The following is a 17946-nucleotide window of genomic DNA, read 5'->3' as shown; positions in this document are numbered from 1 at the left end:
GTGCCTTTGATTTGTTTAAGCCTCTTACAAATCATTAGCATACTTTGTGTGTTTTAAGGGGAAGGAGCAGGAGCATACTTTTGTCTTTAGACTGGATCACCCCAAGGCTTGCAAACACTTATGGAAATGTGCAGTGGAACATCACGCCTTCTTCCGGCTCCGAGGTCCTGTCCAAAAAAGCTCAAGCAGATCAGGCTTCATTCGGCTGGGCTCCCGGTTCCGTTACAGGTCTGTTGGGTCCATCAGTTTTCAATCTGAACTCGGTGGGTAGTGTGAGGCCACAAGAATTACAACTGCAACTAGCAATCACCCTGGTAACACATACTACAGGGAAAAAAAATAAAAAGGAAAAAAAAAGCCCAACACCAAGCCCTTTTCTTACAGTCCTGAGGAAAACAATGTACTGAAAATGCTTATGGAAAATAATCCTTGAGGAAAGAAGACTTGCCTGGGAATTAGAATATCTAGATGTTATCATTTTAGCTTTGTTACTGTATTTTTCTATGAGCTTTGGCAAGCTACCTTAAGTTTTATTTCCTACTAGAATTTTCAGCCTCTGTCTGTCTGTGTATGTACCATCACCAAGAAGTGAGCAAAGGAAAATTTGCTCTCTCAGCAACTTAATGTTTAAGAAGTCTTTCCTTCAGCTTTTTGTTTTGGGAAAATGGACGAAGGGTAGATGTCATAAAAATTCCTTTTTTTGTGACTTTCTGAAGTGTTAAGTTTGGGACTTTTAAAATAGAACTGAGATCTGATTACTGAAGTATGAATTTAAGTTAGAAATGTAATATTTTTGTGAACAGTGTCTCTTTTCCATCATAAAAAGTGATGTTGTTGTTTACTTGGCACTGTTAGTGGGAAAACAGAATACCAAACCACCAAGACCAACAAAGCCCGGAGATCAGCATCCTTTGAAAGGAGGCCCAGCAAAAGATACTCAAGACGGACACTACAAATGAAAGGTAAGCTGGTGACAGTTCTTTTTGAGATGCATACAGTCCACTGTGATGACCTCCTCTAAAGATGATCATGTCCTTAAAAGGTTCTGTGTAGGCATTTTCCTGTAGCTTCTCTTGAATTTTCAAAATTAGGTTTCTTTGTACTTATTCGGGAGGTAGTCGATTTGTCAGAAAACGTTTGTGCTTTGTTTGTGTCCAAAGCACAACGTGCTGCCTGGCAGCATGTAGTGCTCACCTTGTCTCTTATTCCTCCCTCTTGCAATGTGACCTCCAGGCAGATCTTTGCTTAAATCCACATCTTTGGTTTACTCTTGAGATTATTTATTTTTACAATTTAAAACTTTGTTTTTCACACGTTATACATGGGATACATGCAATGCTTGGTCTTTAGTTGCCTACTTTTAGTCAGTGCTTGACTATGTTAATTATACACTGTAATATTTAACTGACAGGTTAATTACAAATTTTTTAATTAACACTTTATGTATACTTTTGCAGCACATGTTGCTAAACTTGAAGAAACGAGGTAAGATGCATTCTAAACCTTTCTCTTTGATGTTTGTCAGCTATATTTGAGTGCATGTCTGCAGGTAGTTATAAGATTAGTTGAATGTAAATGGCATTCACCTCTTAACTGTAGTTTTGCTGTGGATTTTCTGTTTGTTTGCCTTAAACAAATCCTACTATTTGAAGCAGAGCTGCTGTATTGCTGTCACATAGAAGATTTTGCTTACTAGAGGGCAACATTATTTGTTTATGACTAGCTATGATTATAAACTGCTGATAACTTGCAGATTATAAGCTGTAGCTCCCTGTGCTGCAATGTAAAAAGATCAAGTGAAAACATGAGGTTCTTGCTGAGATCTGCTTATTCTGGCAGTATATTGAGATATGTAAGTGTTTGAAGTGCTTTTATCTTTAAATTCTGTACTGTACTTACATTTATTTGTACATTCTTTGAGAATATTCTTATATACTGATAGTAACGAATTAGTCACAACCAGCACTGAGAGAGAAGCCTTTAGGTGCTTCATTTCTATGCCTGGAGTCTTTCTGAATGTGGAAGTTCATACTATAGTTGCAGTATGAAATGAAACCAGATCATTGGGTTTTATGATGTTCCATCAAGGAAGAGAGGCTGAAAGAATTCCCTGGTAATGGAGGAACCAAGTTTGGCTTTCAGTCCAGGCTGCTTTTTCCATGAGAGAGGGGGAAGCCTAGGAAAGGTGAGGCCAGTGCTGCAGTTGCTTTAGTGGAGGTCTCTTTGACTTCGGGACTTTATAGGCAAGTCCCCTCCTTTGCTGGCTTTCCTTTTCATGACACTGGAAAGTTCTCTTTAATGCTGGCTATCATTCGGGTGCTTGAATATCCTCTGCACGAAACGTGTGACGGCCTGATTAATTAGTGCTCTCGTCATGCTGTTGTTGTTATGGCCTCCCATGAGTTTCATGCTGCTTAGGTCATTGTGAGAGTGGGAGGAGAAACTCCATATACAGTTTTGCTTCTGATAAGGGCAGCCTTCTGATCTCCACGTAGGTGTGGCATTGTTATGTTGGTCTGCAGAGCAATCAATGCCATTGCTGAAACTCTACACTCCAGTGTTGCTAATTGAAATGCATCATGAAAGATGTATGTTGTTCCACTCTTTGGCATTACCTCAGCAATGGGGAATGTGCTGCCCAGAAGGCATTCTTAAATATTTCTGCTCTCTTCTGTGGTAACCTCCACGTTCTCTCAGAATAGAAGGTGCAAAGTTGGGAAGCAGGCAAGGAAGAGCTTAGACAGAGACCTGTTTAAATTGTCAGTTTGCCATATTGGTTTGCTGTTGTCCAGATCATCAATCAAAAGAATAATTAGTGGTAAGATCCTGGAGCCATTAAAAAAAAAAAAAAGGGGAAAAAAAAAAGCCATAAATCTTTTCTTGAACACTTACCTTTGCATAAGATTTACAACACCTAGTTATTGTACAGGATGTTCGTGCTTTTAAATCTCACAACAACACGAACATTTGAATATGTGGAATAACAAAAAGCATAAAATTGTTGATGCCGTGCTGAACTTTTGTGTGTAAAACTTTGAATAGCTGCTTTTAAGACCAAAGTAGTAATTCAGTCTATTAGAGCCTGTATACAGAAGAAGCTCTGATTTTTTTTTTTTTTTCTGCCAAACTATGGTATGGAATTTAAATCAGAGGTGTGTTAGTTTAGGAGCTGACAGAACACTTACAGCATGTAAGTGAGGTTTTGACAATGTTGTGTTTTATTGAGCGTTTAAATAAAAATCATACAATTTTTGCTTTTAAAGTTCCCTGCCTTACTGCTGAGTCAGAAGGGCTGAACTGAGTCAGGAAAGGAAGAGGAAATAACAAAACAAAGATGAATTACAGATGAAACAAAAACAACAAAGCAAACCAACATGGTACCCTTACTCTTCTAAAATGAGGCAGTTGACCCAGAACATAAGTTTTCAAACTTTTCGTTGGGAATGTTTAATGTTGGAAGGTCTTCATTAAATCTTGTTTCTTTTTGAAAATTCTTACACTTTTGTCAGACTTCAAGAATTTGTTGATCTGATTCTGATGTGAATCCTTTTTTATCTTTCAGTTTCCCAAACAGTGCTGTTATTACTCAGACCAATGGATCACAAGTAAGGCCTATCTCTTTCATCTTTTAAAGACAGTTTTCATGTGTTTCAGCAGATCTGAGGATGTCATTATTTCCTTCCCTGGCCAGCTGTATCAAAAGTTACATGCAGTTAACCAAACTGCAAGCGAAGAGGTAGCTACTTATTTAAAGCAAGGTAGCTGGTTAACTTATCTGGAATGAAGAGGATATACCATATCTCTGTGCTGTATAAATTATTCTACTTATAAATGCAGGTTTTCTTAGGTACCGAAAGTACTTCTGTGTACAAGATTTTAGTATCTAGAGCACATTAATTCCACATGCTAAGTAATACAAAAGGCCTGGAATAATCCATCAGCACCAGTGTTGATTCCTGGTTACAGTACCTCCTTAGCACAGAAGGCCTTGTTTCACTGAACACAGTAAGGTAGCTCTCATTCTGAGTACCAAAAAATAGGACTTGGAGTTTGCAAAGACCCTGTCATGCTTTCTGGAGCATTTCAGTCACTGCAGGGCCACAGATTGGTGGGAATTGGAAATCTGGTGTATTTGAACGTTGAACACAGTCTCAGCTAGAAGCAAACAGACAGTTGGTGCTCTGCCCAGCTTTTGCTTTTATGCAAACTGAGTTTTCTGAGCAGCCTTCAATTCAGTCCAATCCTGGTGTTTTGTGTATTGCTGGAAAAGATTGGGCATAGGCGTCCAGTGCTGTGGAAGTAATGCAAGAAAGCAGCCTTGTTTTAGCTTTGTGCTTAAGGAAAAGCGGTCGTATGTTTTCTTACATAAAACATGTCATTGCCTAATTGAAGTGTGTATAGCAACTTACTTGTTTACGTTCTGTCTCCAAAGAGTTGGAATGTGAAGCCAAACTTACCTGTCCTAACAGCAGCAGTTCCTTCTGCCCCAGTCCTAGTGGAAATAGAGAACCTCCCAAGGAGCCCAGGAGGCAGCCAGCAGGACAAGAAGTGGTACGTTTGGCTTTGCTGGGAAATGAATTTTGCTTGCTTAGGCATGATCCAAGTGCCTGTTTCTTTGTCTGTGCTTAAGTGAACTGCCTACTTGGTATCTTTAACGTAAATTGAGAGTCAAGTTAGGGGTGATGGAGCTGATTTGTTGCTGTGAGTGTAGTCTGGAGAGCTGAAGGCAACGTGCATAATCACTGCCAACCAAAAGACAGTTTCTCCAGGGCTGCAGTGACTGCATCCAGAACAGCATTTTCAGGTCTTGGAAAGAGTTGGGTTCTTTTCTTTTGTCCTAATATTTCTTTTAACCCTTTGCTTGGTATCATGGAGCCCAAAGACTTACCTCTGTCCTTAATAAAATGCAGAATCTTGTAAATCGTTGTATTTGTTGAATCTCTTAGAAAAACCTTATTAAATGGACAAGCTGATCTTATCTTTGTCTTAGGGAGAATGGGAGCTTGAGGAAAATGACACAAGCTAAAGATAAGAGCTTTGATTTTATGTAATCTGAGCATTGTTTAAGGAATTGCTGCATCTCAAAACCAGCTTGATTTGTTTGAAAGTAAACTTCTGTATCATTCATCATTTTAAAAGAAATGTTATATTGCAAAAGTATTTCAAAACCAAAACTGATGTGTGCGCACTTCTGACCTTCTTCAGCCTGTTAGGGCTGATCCTAGAAGGGTAGTTCTGATTTCTGTGAGACTTCTGAGGATCAGCTGTGGTGGAGTGGATGGACAGTAAAGCTCTTATCCTAAGCTCTTCCTGCCCTCAAGAGAAAAAAGATCCCTCTCCCATTGACTGGCGTATGAATCTGATTTGCTTCAGCACCTCTTAAGAATAAATCCTGCAGTGACAAATGTGCTCAAGTTCTGCAAATCGTACTGATGAGTTTCAAAACTATGGATTTTGTATTATAAAAGGGAGGATAATTTTGCTTTGTCTGTTGCATTATGTTGACGATTCTGTGCGAATATGTGATCAATGCTCTTTTTCTTTCTTGTGCCCTTGATTTATCTAGTAGCTGAAATCTGTGCTTGTGCTGAGATCCTGTTGATCACTTGATTCCCTCCGTGGTGGCGGGTGAAAGGTGGTGGTTTCTTTGTTCTTCAGCCTTCTCAAAATGGTTTTGTTTTTTTGTTTGTTGGTCTAACTGCAAGCAGTGTGCTACAGCCATTATTTCTTCTGGTGAAAATGTTTGACTCCTGCTCCAAGCAACTCTTCCTGGTATCTGATCTAGGCGGACATTTGTGCTGGTATTCATAAGGCTTCTGCTTCTCTTAGAGATCCTAATGCTTTTGTTCAGAACCAGAGAGGACTCTGTAGCCAGTCTGTTTCAGATTCGGTCTTGGTATGCCTCCTCTAGGATTTAGAACCTGAGTTTGTCACTTTTAATGCTATCTGAGGATCTCAACTTCTGTCCCAGCTGCTGCACTGTGTAGCCTTTCTATGGAAGAATACAAACTATATCTTCACGAAACCCAAAGCAATATCCCATAAAGAAAACATGCTGCCTGGCAATCAATGTGTTTTAATCGGGAGAGTAATACTTGTACTGTGTATGTATTAGGTTTCAAGAGCCATAGCACGATTATTGGAGGCAGTTCTGCCTGTAATGAAAGAGAAATCCAGCTGTGAGAAGAAGAGAACAGTTTGGAGCTGAGTCAGCAGATGAGCTACATGCTGTTTCATAGCTGGGCAGTGGGGCTAGGTTTGCAGTGTTTGGAGCATAGCTACCTAGTGTGGGGGCTGCAGCTTGGGTACTGCCTTCAAGCCTTGCTGTCTGCTACTAACAAGTTCTCTTGTCAGCTGCTGCTGTCTTTAATTGGCCTGTTTCTGCATGGATTATCTTTGCTTCCTGTCAGAAAAATAGTCTTCTTTTAGAGAGAGCTTGCCAAGTACTGGTGAGAGCACTGAAATATTTCGGACTGGGGATTTTGTTGATGGTTGGATTGAAGGGGTTTAGAAGTGAGGTCTCGACCCTGTGCGTTTCCGTACTTCCCTTGGCAGATGCCCATGCTGGCTGCGTTGCAGATTAGATCCCTTCTTAATGGCAACGTTTCCTTTAATTTGAAATGTTAATGCTGCAGCTGCCAACAGCATTTGTGCCAGATCAGAGAAAGTACTCTGCCAGACAGGAAAGGTTCTGATGTTTTTCTTTTCTTTTCTCCGTTCATATAAAATTGTCATCACCGGAAAATGATACTGGTCTGGATGGTCTTAAAATGGCCTGGAATTGGCTGCAAGGCTGCAAAGCCTAAAACATAATGTGTATCTTTCCAACTTTGACCTTTTCTCAAGAATCTATTTGGAGCTAGAATAGATGACAAATGATTACTGACTGCTCATGTATTGTGAATACACAAGGGATTTTTTCCTTCCTAGTGGATGCAGTTTTCTCATAACTGCTTAAGCTGGAGAAACTGGAAGATAATTTAATGAACTGTTGAGGAGTGGTGCATTTGATGTTCATGGGTCATTTCTCCAGAATGTTTTACAAAAGCTGAAACTCTGAGTTCTCTGAGTTTACCCATGGCTGAGCTTTACCCAAATCCTCTCTGTTTTCAAAAGAAGGACTATTGCTGCACGTTAATCATTTACCACTTGTGAATCCCACATGCTTTTCTGCTTCCCTGCCTTAGCACATGTGATCTCCCAACACATGCACTGGCTGCTTGGCTGGGCTGGCAGGGCTGGGAACAGGAAAAGATGGAATTTAAACTGAAGGGCTGTCTCAGATGCCCTCTAAATGAAAAACAGCAACATTTGGGTCACTAAATAGAGAATTTTACATGAAAATGAAGGAGAATTTTGTTCCAGGAATTTCTTGAGTAGTTTGAGAGCTCCCTTTTTTTCAAGCTCTTTTTTGGTACCTGATAGTAACGTTCAGCAATGTGTTCTGAAGCACTGCAGTGAAGGATCCTAGTACAAGATAGACAGCGCTTAGCAGAAACGTTTTTTAAAATGTTCTGAAATTCAGCACTTTGAGTAAATTCTTTATCCCTGCTGCTTTGGAGATGCTTGTGCCCAAAGCCTTATTGCTTCTATCTACTGGCACCTGCATGAAAGTGTTTTTCTAAACAGCTTTCCAAGTGCTGAGCATTCTCTCCTGCTCCTCTAACTAGCTTTTGGAGAGCTCTGTTCCAATTGGAGCAGGCGTGTCACTGCTGCGATTTTGATTTTATGAACTGAGCATTTGTGTATCATTATGCCTTCACATGCAAAACTAGAAAGCAGGGTCTCAGTGCTGGTCTCGGCTGTGCAATTAGAGCTGCCATCTGAACCCTTTCAGCTCCTGAAATGCAGCCTGCTGTATGCTTGGGAGGCCTCTGTCACATTTGCAGTGGTTCTTGCTCAGCTTTGTGAAGCGCTTTGAAATATGAAGTGATTTTCCTTCTGATAAGTGTAGACAGTACCTACAGGAGGTAGCTCAACTTCTCGCTTCAGACTTGTGCAAAAAGATGCATGATGCTGAGCAGTGAAAGGCTTTGTTTGACACCGCCTTAATATGCACATATTCTTGCATGCCTTTGTCCTTCAATATTTACCTTCCAGCAATACCGTTTTTCCTTGGCTTTTTCTGTCAATCTCCTTCGCTTTACTCCTGCTGTGCTCTCCTCCCCCCCTCCATACCCAGTGACTAATTGTGCCCCTCCCGCTCCCCAATGATCCAGGCCCTTTGACGCTGCCGACCGCTGCCAACGTGGTGGAAGCCTGTGGGACACGCGGGCCCTGCCGAGGACCCACCCTGCAGATGGACAGTACTCTGCTTTTGTTCATGAGCACAATGTGAAGAATGCAGGAATGCATAGCAGTGCTGCCACCTATGCTGTCCAAGCCACCATGACCAGTCTGTGAGATGCCGGCCCTTCGGGAGCTTGAGGCCGCTTGGTAGCAGAGGCTGGAAAGTTGCATTCAGAGCTGTCTGTGATACGAGGCCACCGGTCCCAAAGATGACTAGGAAAGGAAAAAAGTGTTTCTTATGAAGGCTCTGCATATTGTGCTGTTTGGTGTTTACTCTTTACAGAAGAATAACACGTAGGCTGCAGGTCGCCCATCGCTCTTACATCTTACAATATGTATCTCCTTAATTGTGCTAAGATTTTTCTTAATGATAGCAAGAATTTTAGCTGTTTTTAACTCTGCGAGCTGCACACATTAGTAACAACTGCACATGGCAACCGGTGGCTTTTAATGTGCTTTCAAACATCTTGAAGAAATTGATGCAACTGCCCCTTCATTTGTACCATGACTATTTAAACGTATCTAAGATAGGTGGCTGATCTGAAAACTAACTTTTTTTTTTTTTAAAGAAGTCCACTGCTGAAACACATTGTTTGAAAATGACATAGAATTAATTATTTTAATTTTTTAAGAATAAAATTAGCAGAACTCCTGAAAAGGCATAGAGTTATATTTCTGGGGAGGGGTTCCCCTCTAGGGGATGTCTTAATTGCTTTCCAGGAAATGTTCTGTCATTCTTGCTGCTGTGCTGTGCTGAAGCAAAATAGAACTGTTTCATGCCACACACACCAGCCCTGCCAGGTGGTTCACTGGCTTTGCTGGGAAGTCAAAGTCTCCACCGTGGTGGCTTCTCTCTGTTCTTGTGGCTCTTCAACAACACAGGCTTCTTTACCCCCTCTGTGTTCTCATCTGGTTTCTGAAATAAGTTGCTCTTAAATTGCAGTAATCTTTTTCTTACTGAAAAAAAGAAAAAGGAAAATGACGTTGAAGGGCTTGTCAAATTCACTTCTGTTTGTCTTTTAGCATGAAGAAGGTGTTTGAATAATTTTAAAATTGCCAGTTGTTCAGAGTCCAGAAATACAAAAACATTGTATCCAACCCTGAAGAACTAAACCAATAAGTGTGAGCTAGCACAGAGCTGCATATTGCCTGAGGTATTTTGGTCTCCTTACCCTTGCACCTGAGGAGACTGCTAATGAAATAGAAGCTCTATCTCTGAACCTGCTGAAGAAATGCAGCCTTTGTACAGAAGATGTGTGGAACCTACAGAGGTGATGACAGCAGCCCGCTGCCCTAATTTTGGCTTTAGATGTACGATGTGGATTTGTTTATTTATGAAGCAAAGCAAACTACTTGGTTTTTTTTCTTCATTATTTATGAAGTTGCATAGCTTATTGTAGTGCAGCATCATAGGCTTCAGGAGCATTAGCCTGGTTTCCAAGATGACAACTCCCAGCAGCAAACTGAGAAATGGTACCCAATGAGCACATGCTGACACCTGCAGTACTTGGCTGCGTTTTTTAATGGAGCAGGTCCTGTGCTTCAGGAGTGGCACAGGTGTCTTTCTAAACAGTATGGTGGTGGCAGAGCTTTGCTTAATATCCATAAGGTTTCTATGCTTTTCCGGAGTGTTGTGCATTTCTGTGTAGGGAAAGAAAATTTCTGTGTTGTAATTCTTCATATGATTTGAACTGCTGGTATTATTTGTCAGCTTTGCTTCATATACACTGGTAGCAGTTGATGCTGCAGACATGAAGCATCATGATGTGAGGGGCCTCAACCAGTGCAATGTTCTTGGGTGATCTCATCCTTTTGATGATCCTTTTTCCTCTCGTATCTGCTTTCTCCCTGTTGTGCTGCAGTACTCAGACAAGCATTACAAAATGACTGGTGCTCTGCACCACCTCCCTTGCATGGAATTCTTAGGAACTTATGTAGGCATTGTTCTTTCAACACGTCGTGTCCTCAGCACCTCTGAATATGCTCCTGGCAAAATCTGTGCTGGTTGTCCTATTAAACATTTGGGTGACTACTTAGAAAAATCTGTCAGAAAATGAGAAAAAAAAGTGTTAGAAAACATTCTCACTTCCGTGTGGTTATTCTCTCTGATGACGAGGTCCACGATTTGGTCTTGCTTCCTTTGTTGCCTTAATTGGAAGAACATCTATTCCTGCCTTTCAGCTCAGTTCTAATAAGTTCTTTCTATCTGTCGTTCTACTCTTGGTAAGCAGCCTTGTGCTTCTTCCCATCAGTGATGCACACAGAGGCTATACGTTTTCTTGTTGAAATGGATATTTTCCTACTTTGTGCTTTGCTAGCAGCTTTTCCTTCCAGTGCTTCGAGAATCAAGCAAGTGACCTCAGTTTGCCTTGCTGCAATTAATTGGTGGTTCAGGCGATTCAGACATTTTGAGCACTGAAATGGTGGTATCCTACAGCGTATTCCAGAGGTGTATGTTTAACACTGGACGGATTCTTTTGGGTGCTTCAGCTGAAGGCAGTTTGTTTTCCTGGAGCCTCTAGTGGCAACACTGGACTGCTTCCAAATTCCAGGGGCTGGAGGGAAAAGGGCATAAACCCATTAGTGAGAAGCTGATCTGAGCAGTCCTGCAGGAGTGTCTGTTCCTGCTCATGGTAAGTTCTGTGGTGGGTACTTGCTTGGTTTCACTGTTCTCCTCTTTGGAACTGGTCCATCAAAAATGATAGATTTTCTGATACCAGTATTACAGAGGTGCTGTATGTAAATGTGATTTTTGACTGAAAGAAGTGACAATCAAACTGCAGTTGTATCCACAGGTTGTCTGTTTAACCATTACATTCCACAGCAGCTGCTGTGTCTGTATGTGTCAGTTTGCTGTTAAAACAGATTTCTTCAACTTCCAAGAGATGGATGAGATTCCTGGCTGTTGGCACAGCATAAGCATCATAATACAGTTTCTGTTTCTGTTCTTCTTGGTGGTTTTTTTTTTGTTTGTTTTGGACCTTGCTATTTGCATTGTAAATACAGATGGTAGGACAAAATGAAAAGGAGCCATTTCCTTTGGAAAGCAGGGGAGATGAAAGCAAGCAATCATAAGGGATACAGAGTAGGTGCTATGGTTCCCTTACATATGGTGACTTCATTTGTGTCTGCCCAAGTTAGTAAAACTGAAGCCAGGTGCATCTGACCAAAGCACAGCATTGGTGCAGGCCTGTGCAGTGGACCCTCCTGCCCTCTTCTTTCTACAACAGCTGGAGGAAGCACTGCACCAAGAAATAGCATTTTGTGAAGAATATCAGCTGTCTTCCCCTGCTCTTTTGTTTTTCCTCATTTAAAAATGCTAAAATGTGGTGTGAGTCTGCTAGAAAATCTCCAAACACTTATTTCAAACAAATGCATTTACTAGGTAACAACTTTCCTCTTTCTTAAAACAACTGGAGTCACTTGCAGAAGGAGAGCTGACATGGTATGTCATGGTGCATCTTTGCCTCCAGAAGGCGTGAGTATGTGCTTTGGGTAGGGCTTAGCTCAATATGCTGGGCTATTCACTTTCTCACAATTAATTGCTGTGTTTATACATTGTGGAGAGGTTTTCACTGCAGCTTCTTTGTTTAAAATCCCTGCAGAGCTGCTAATGTTTACTTCAGACACTTTTTCCGGAATGTGTCTGGTGCCCCAAAAGGAGGTAGAAGAAAAAAGACTGCATGTTAAAGCTTTTTTCTTTTTTTTTAATGTAGAAAGATTGGTAATGGAATTGTTCCTCTCTATGCCCAACTTTGTGCCTTCACAGCATACCCCTTGTTGATATCCTCGACAGTGTGGATTTGCCAGAGACCTGTGTGGATGATGCTGTAGGCAGTCCTGTCGTTGCCCTGGTAACAGGAGATTCAAGAGAGGCTGTGGGCTGCCCTCATCTTGGCACTAAGGAAGCTGCAGTTGAGAAAACAGACTCTGACCGTAAGCAAACTTACAGATTTCTTCCTATTATTGTGGTGTGCAGGGTCAGTTAACTGGTGAAATACTTACGAGGCTGCTTCCTTACAAGAATCCAGATGTGTCCTAGAGAGCTCTCTTAGATCACAGGCATAAGGACAGTTTTGCCTGCCAGTGCAATGCAGCCCTCCTACCATATGAAGCAGTGCGTTTAGGAGTTCAGCTGAAGTCCTGTAACAAACATTCAACCTCACAATTAGTGCAAGTTAGCTCCGCAGTGACATTAGTAAAGCTGTTGACTTCTCTGTCTTTTTCAGCTTTTGAAGATGCATTCCTAAAACTGAAGCAGCTGGAGGCAGAGTGTGGCAGCCCCGTGCCCACTGAGTGTCCCAACATAAACATCAACGTGCAGGTAGGTGGGCACTGTGGGCACTGTGCCTTGTGGCAGAGTTGCTCCGTTCTGTTCAGATAATGCTGTGCAGCACGGTGTGTTTGCAAGATTTTTAAGAATAGGGATGAGTAATATGTGGGAATAGGAAAGCAGATAGAAATATTTATGTGTAAACCTGTGCATGATAGGAAATGAGGTGCATACGATGGGGCAGAGGTGAACCTGCAGATATGTGCACTGCAGCCTGCTGAGATTTTCTAATATTTGCTGGAGCAAAAAGTTCAAACACTTGCAACAGTTCCTCTGTTGCCTTTATCTGTAGGTTGCCAGCTGTACAGCCTTGTATCATTCACTCTCTTGTTCTGAGGAGGTGAGCTTTTCCCTTAGCATTTTCCAGTCGCATTCCATAACCCTCCCAGAAGTTTGTTTGGACATTCTGCTCCAAGAGGTGTTCTGGTGGTCAGTTCCTCCTGTCAGTAACTGGTTCTCACCAGCTCTCTGGGCTTGGTGGGAGCAGAGGTTTCCATGTGTGTTTACACAGAGGGGAGCGGTGGAGTTTGATTTATTTAGTACTTTGCTCCTTTGGAGCAAGTCGGGCTGCATTTCTGCAGGCAGCTGAGCTGAAATAACAGCTTCAGTTCCCTGACCAGGGAGAAAGCTCTCTTCTCCCTTGCTCCTCATTGCTTTTCCTTCTTTGATTTCCCTCATTCCTTTGTCACCTACAATAGCTGTTGGATATTGCAGTGAACCAATGTATTCTACAAAGTGACAAAAATAAAAACTTTTTAAAACGTTTTAAAAGCTTTAAAAACTTTTTCAGTTTTAAACTTTTTTTTACTAGTAGTTTTGTGTGGGTGTGTGAAGTAAATAGGCTCATGAGGGGATCAAAGAGCCATAGTGAAAATAAGCAGTGTTACTAGAAGGGATGGAGAGGACAGGATCCTTCCTTATGGCAGCAGAGAGCTTTGCACCAGGAGTTCACTGGTTACTGGACAGCTGCACTCATGCAGGATGTTCTTTGCAGTCACGCCTGGGCATGCAGCTACACTTTAGAATATAGAGTGCAGAGGTGCTTAAAATGAACAGATTCTGGACTGAACATTTTTGAATTTAGATTTAATTTAGTTTTCCCTTCAGGTTTGACAGTGAACAAAGCATATGTTTAAAGAGGGGGAAAAAAAAAGCAACCTGCTTCCCTATGTTAAAGCTGTAAGTGCTTTACTGCGTTTTGTACAGACTAAAATAATCTACAGCATTCGACCTGTTGGCACTGCCCTGTGTTGTGGGGAGGCTCAAGAGCCTTTGTGCCATTTAATGAAATCGGTCAGATTTTCTTGTGGAGAGGCTGCTGTGTGTGTGTGCTGCTGCTCTGTGTGCTTGGTGCTGCAGGCTGCTGTGCTCTGTCCCCTTTAAGGGCTGTTGTAGGGATGCTTTGTGTACCTTTCTGCTGGGTGACTGCATTACAAAGATTACCGAGTCTTTAAGAAGATTAGCCTGTAGCCTATAGGTCTTGTTACGCCAAAACGCTGCCTCTGCATAAACTAAAGCAAAGAATACAGCTTAGTGCAGAACACTTTTGCCTGTTGCGCTCTGTGTTAATTCAAACAGAGAACAAAAACCAGTTGGTTACATGGAGAGAACAGAGCAAAATTGTGTTAGAGCTTCTTAAATCATGACTGTAATATAGTAAGGAAGATAAGGTTCCTGTGGCAAGCTGATCTTATAGATGCCAATATAGGACAATCACAGCTCTCCAGCTGTATGAGGTGCTGAGGGGGTGGGTTATCACAGTCACAGATGTGGGGGGGATATATGGCCATGATGAGAATGCAGAAACATTGGCTTAGCTGAGAAATAGGTGTCTGGATCAACAGTGTGCAGGTGGAGTCTTTCTTTGGGAAATGAAGCCTTAGCAGCTTTCTAGAAGTATGTGTGAATTTCACTGTGAAAACTTAAAAGACTGTACCCTAAGTGCTTTTCCTCAGGTGGAAAAGATGAAATGGAACTTACCAGTTTGTGATGCAGCTTGCCAGGAGGTGACTTGAGAATGTTTGTTTAACGAGGTAGACAGATTAGAGACTGTATGCTTCAGGCTGCAAAGGCAAGGAGGTGACAGTAGAACCGAATGAGAACCCCCAGCTGTGCCTGGAGATGAAGGCTGAATGGTTTGGAAGTATGTCCTGAAAAGAGTGACTAAGACTTAAGCATGACTACTAAAAAGCAACCAAGGATGCAGCTAACTTTCCCTAGCTGCTTTTTGTCTCGCCTTCTTACACTGCTGCTTAGCTCTCTGTATTTTGGCTGAAGGATAAAGAACACACGTGGTTCACCCAGTGTATGGAGACAATACACAGTTGTAGTAAGCTACAGTATTGACAAACTCCAGCCTTACTGTTTTATATGGACAACTAAATGGTAAGGTTTACATCTTGAGGCCCTCTTACCACTTGCCAAATGCTTTCCCCTTTAGCTACAGGTGCTTTCCGTAGAAAACAGCAAAACAGAAATGGTTAAGAAAAATCTCAAAATCTTCGGTGCTGATGGAAACATTTCCTTGGTGTTACAGAACTTATATTTGGTAACATTAAAGTATTTCTGAATAATGCTCAGCTTTTCAGAGTTGGGCATTTAATTGCTAGCAGGCTGGTGTGACTGAGAGCTAGTTGTGCAGATGGAGGAGAGGGAGAGGAAGTTAGACCACTAATATTTAGTGACTAAATGGTGTTTAAAGCACTGCTCTGCTGATGTTCTCAGTTAAAATAATCAAGTCCACTGTTCTGCTGCAACTGGAGGAGTGCATTAAGTGTTCTGCTCTGAGGCTGTTGCATACAGCATCCAGTGCAGGGAGGTGAAGTGTAAGGTTTTAAGGTTTCTCACAGCTTGGTTCCTCAACCGTACAGAAAATAATTCCATTTTAATTGCTCCAGGTTTGTGCCAATTCCAGTAGTTTCTGTATTATAAAAAGACTTGTGTTCAATAAACCGATGGTCTTTGTGAATTAGGTGAATGTGCAGTGTTTAATATTTGCTAGCTGAAGTGGTTTTTAAAGCAGCTCATGCAAGTCAGAGTGCAGCAGGGTTGTTGCTGCTCCATTGAAGGTTACAGGAGCGAGGCACTACGTGGCATATGGGGGAAGGCTGGGCTCTGTCTCCCCCTGCTGAGTCCTACCCTGAGAAGAGAGGTCACCAGGTTTAGTTTCCACTCAGTTAATTAACTTCTGTCACTAATCAAATAGCAATTAGTAGGTGCAATATTTAATGAATTACCATTTTATAATTAAGAAATGTAATTCACAGAATGAAATATACTGTGTTGAAAAGGTATTTTTAATTGTCTTTGTCAAGTATCTGGCTGCCAGTTTCTTCTCATTAGTGATGGGAGTGGGAGCTAACACATTAAACTTAGTAATTTATGAGCAGTTTTAGAGCAAAAATCTTCCCATGTTACTTTTGAGAGTGAATTATTAATTTGCTGTTATGCTGATCAGTATTATATGATACTTGCTGTATTAATCTCATATGAGTAAGCTCAGCTACGTACATAGAACCCACTGCTGTTCAGTTCTTTCATGCTACTTTCAGCACAGCTCTTTGCTTCTCTACATTTAAGCTTTGTGCTTTTTTCTGTATTTATTCTTCTTTTTTTTTTTTTAAATATAGTTCTGCTGCTGTGATTTTAGAACTGAGTTCCAAAGCAAAGAGTTTGCTTTCTCTTTTTAGTATAACCACTACTTTTCTTCTCACTCAGAGCTTTGTTGCTCTTTGGAGATGTTATTTAATTTCAGCCCAGAGTTTTTGTGTGGGAACTGCTTCTGATGAGTATTTTTCATGCCTAGGATGAAGTGGTGAAGCTCACAGATAAATGTCTTAACAATGCAATGGAGAGCCCGATAGCAGCAGCAACATGGCTTCCAGCTGACATGAAAAGCAATATCCTGAAGGCCCAGGTGGAAGCAGGGCACAAGGTAAATAACTCAACTGATGAGAGCTACAGTGTTCTCAGATGGCTTTTTAGAACTGGTTGTGAGGAGCCCCCACGTTCAGGAAGTGTCCATTTTCCCTGTTTGACTGCAATTGTGTGGTGTTGGAGAAGGGGCTTTGCAAATAGGGGTGCTTCAGGAGCTGAGATCTAAAGAGTGGCAGAATAAGGAAGCCTGCCAGCCTTACAGTGTCACAGGGGTGCAGTTTGCCCAGGGAGGAATTGTCATCCCTTTTGGTGCTGGAGAAAGCCCTGAACAATCTAATGACCTTTGCACTTGGCCATGATTCGAGTGGCAATTGAATCAGGTAACCCCCAAAGGATCCCTTCTAACCAAATATTTGTTCCATAGTTCTGCCACTAAGGCCATGCTTTCGGCACGTTCCACTAAATTCTGTAGCAAATAGTGGTATTTTATTTGGCTACATTAGCAAGTTATCTGCACTGAAATTTTCACAAGGAGTTTGGTGGTTGAGGGCCCTGAGCAGTAAATGAGCAGCACAGATTCGTGCTGGGAAGGAGGTGCTCAGCTTTTCTATGAGTCTCTGAACTGATACAAAATGGAAGCAGGAATCTGATATGCTTGTTTTGTTTTGTTTCTTTTGTCTTAGGCTGTAAGAGAAGACAGCCTGACAGGTAACAAGAATTCCAACATTCAGGATGCTGCTTCCAGGTACTGTCTTGATTTGGAAGAAAAGCACAATGTATTTTCCCAAGTGCAGCACTGAGAACCTGTATTTGTGGAGTCTCAGTGCTCAGTGTCAGTGATTGTTGCATTTTACCATGGAGTAGTGTTGTTTAACATGGTAAGCATGGTGTGTTTTTAGAATGAAAAACACTAAAAACTGTGTTTACAAAGTTTCGATACATTAATGTAACTCAGGTACTCTTACTGTATTCTCCCATACTGGCAGCTGGTTTTCTAGAATTACTGAATCTTATATGAGCTTTAGTTCTAGCTGAGTTCCAAGCACTGGAAAAAGTACAGCTACTTGTTTTAACTGTGTAATTTTTTGAAGGAGATGAGCCTGTGTCAGATTTCAAAGGGCATGTGGTAATATATGGAACAAAAAGAGTACCTAGCTATTTGAAAAACATGCTGTAACAGGTAGTCTGTGAAGAGCTTTCAGTGTTTGTTTTTGTTTTGTTGTCACTGTACAGGAACATCCTCCCATCAGGGAAAACCCAGAGCAGTCCCTCAGCAAGCAGTCCAGTATTTCAAAACAACCTGAAAACAACCCCTGCCTCAAACACATTCATTCCGTAAGTGATTCAGTAGAAAAGTGTTTCTGGGATAAGAGAGCCACACTAAGATTGCCATGAAACCAACTTGGAAAGATGAGGAGCAGTTGCTGAGCAGTTAGGCTGTATCTAAC

At 41.5% G+C, this 17946-nt stretch overlaps 1 protein-coding gene across 6 annotated transcripts in view; it reads left to right on the top strand.

Moving 5' to 3' along the window:
* The window catches only part of EPB41L5 (erythrocyte membrane protein band 4.1 like 5), a 49445-nt gene that overhangs the window by 22207 nt on the left and 9292 nt on the right, over window positions 1–17946 (top strand). For 4 of the 6 annotated variants that reach the window (XM_048954153.1, XM_048954156.1, XM_048954154.1 and 1 more), the window contains exons 12-21: window positions 59–228; window positions 856–962; window positions 1458–1485; window positions 3563–3605; window positions 4433–4551; window positions 12059–12225; window positions 12519–12613; window positions 16428–16556; window positions 17182–17243; window positions 17732–17833. In XM_048954153.1, the coding sequence (XP_048810110.1) occupies window positions 59–228; window positions 856–962; window positions 1458–1485; window positions 3563–3605; window positions 4433–4551; window positions 12059–12225; window positions 12519–12613; window positions 16428–16556; window positions 17182–17243; window positions 17732–17833 (1022 nt within the window). The other 2 variants (XR_007378746.1, XM_048954157.1) reach the window with 2 other exon arrangements.

The sequence above is a fragment of the Lagopus muta genome, chromosome 8, assembly GCF_023343835.1.
Source record: "Lagopus muta isolate bLagMut1 chromosome 8, bLagMut1 primary, whole genome shotgun sequence".
NCBI classification, from domain to species: domain Eukaryota; kingdom Metazoa; phylum Chordata; class Aves; order Galliformes; family Phasianidae; genus Lagopus; species Lagopus muta.
The sequence above is the reverse complement of the archived record's forward strand: the minus strand, read 5'-3'. Positions and strand labels throughout refer to the sequence as shown.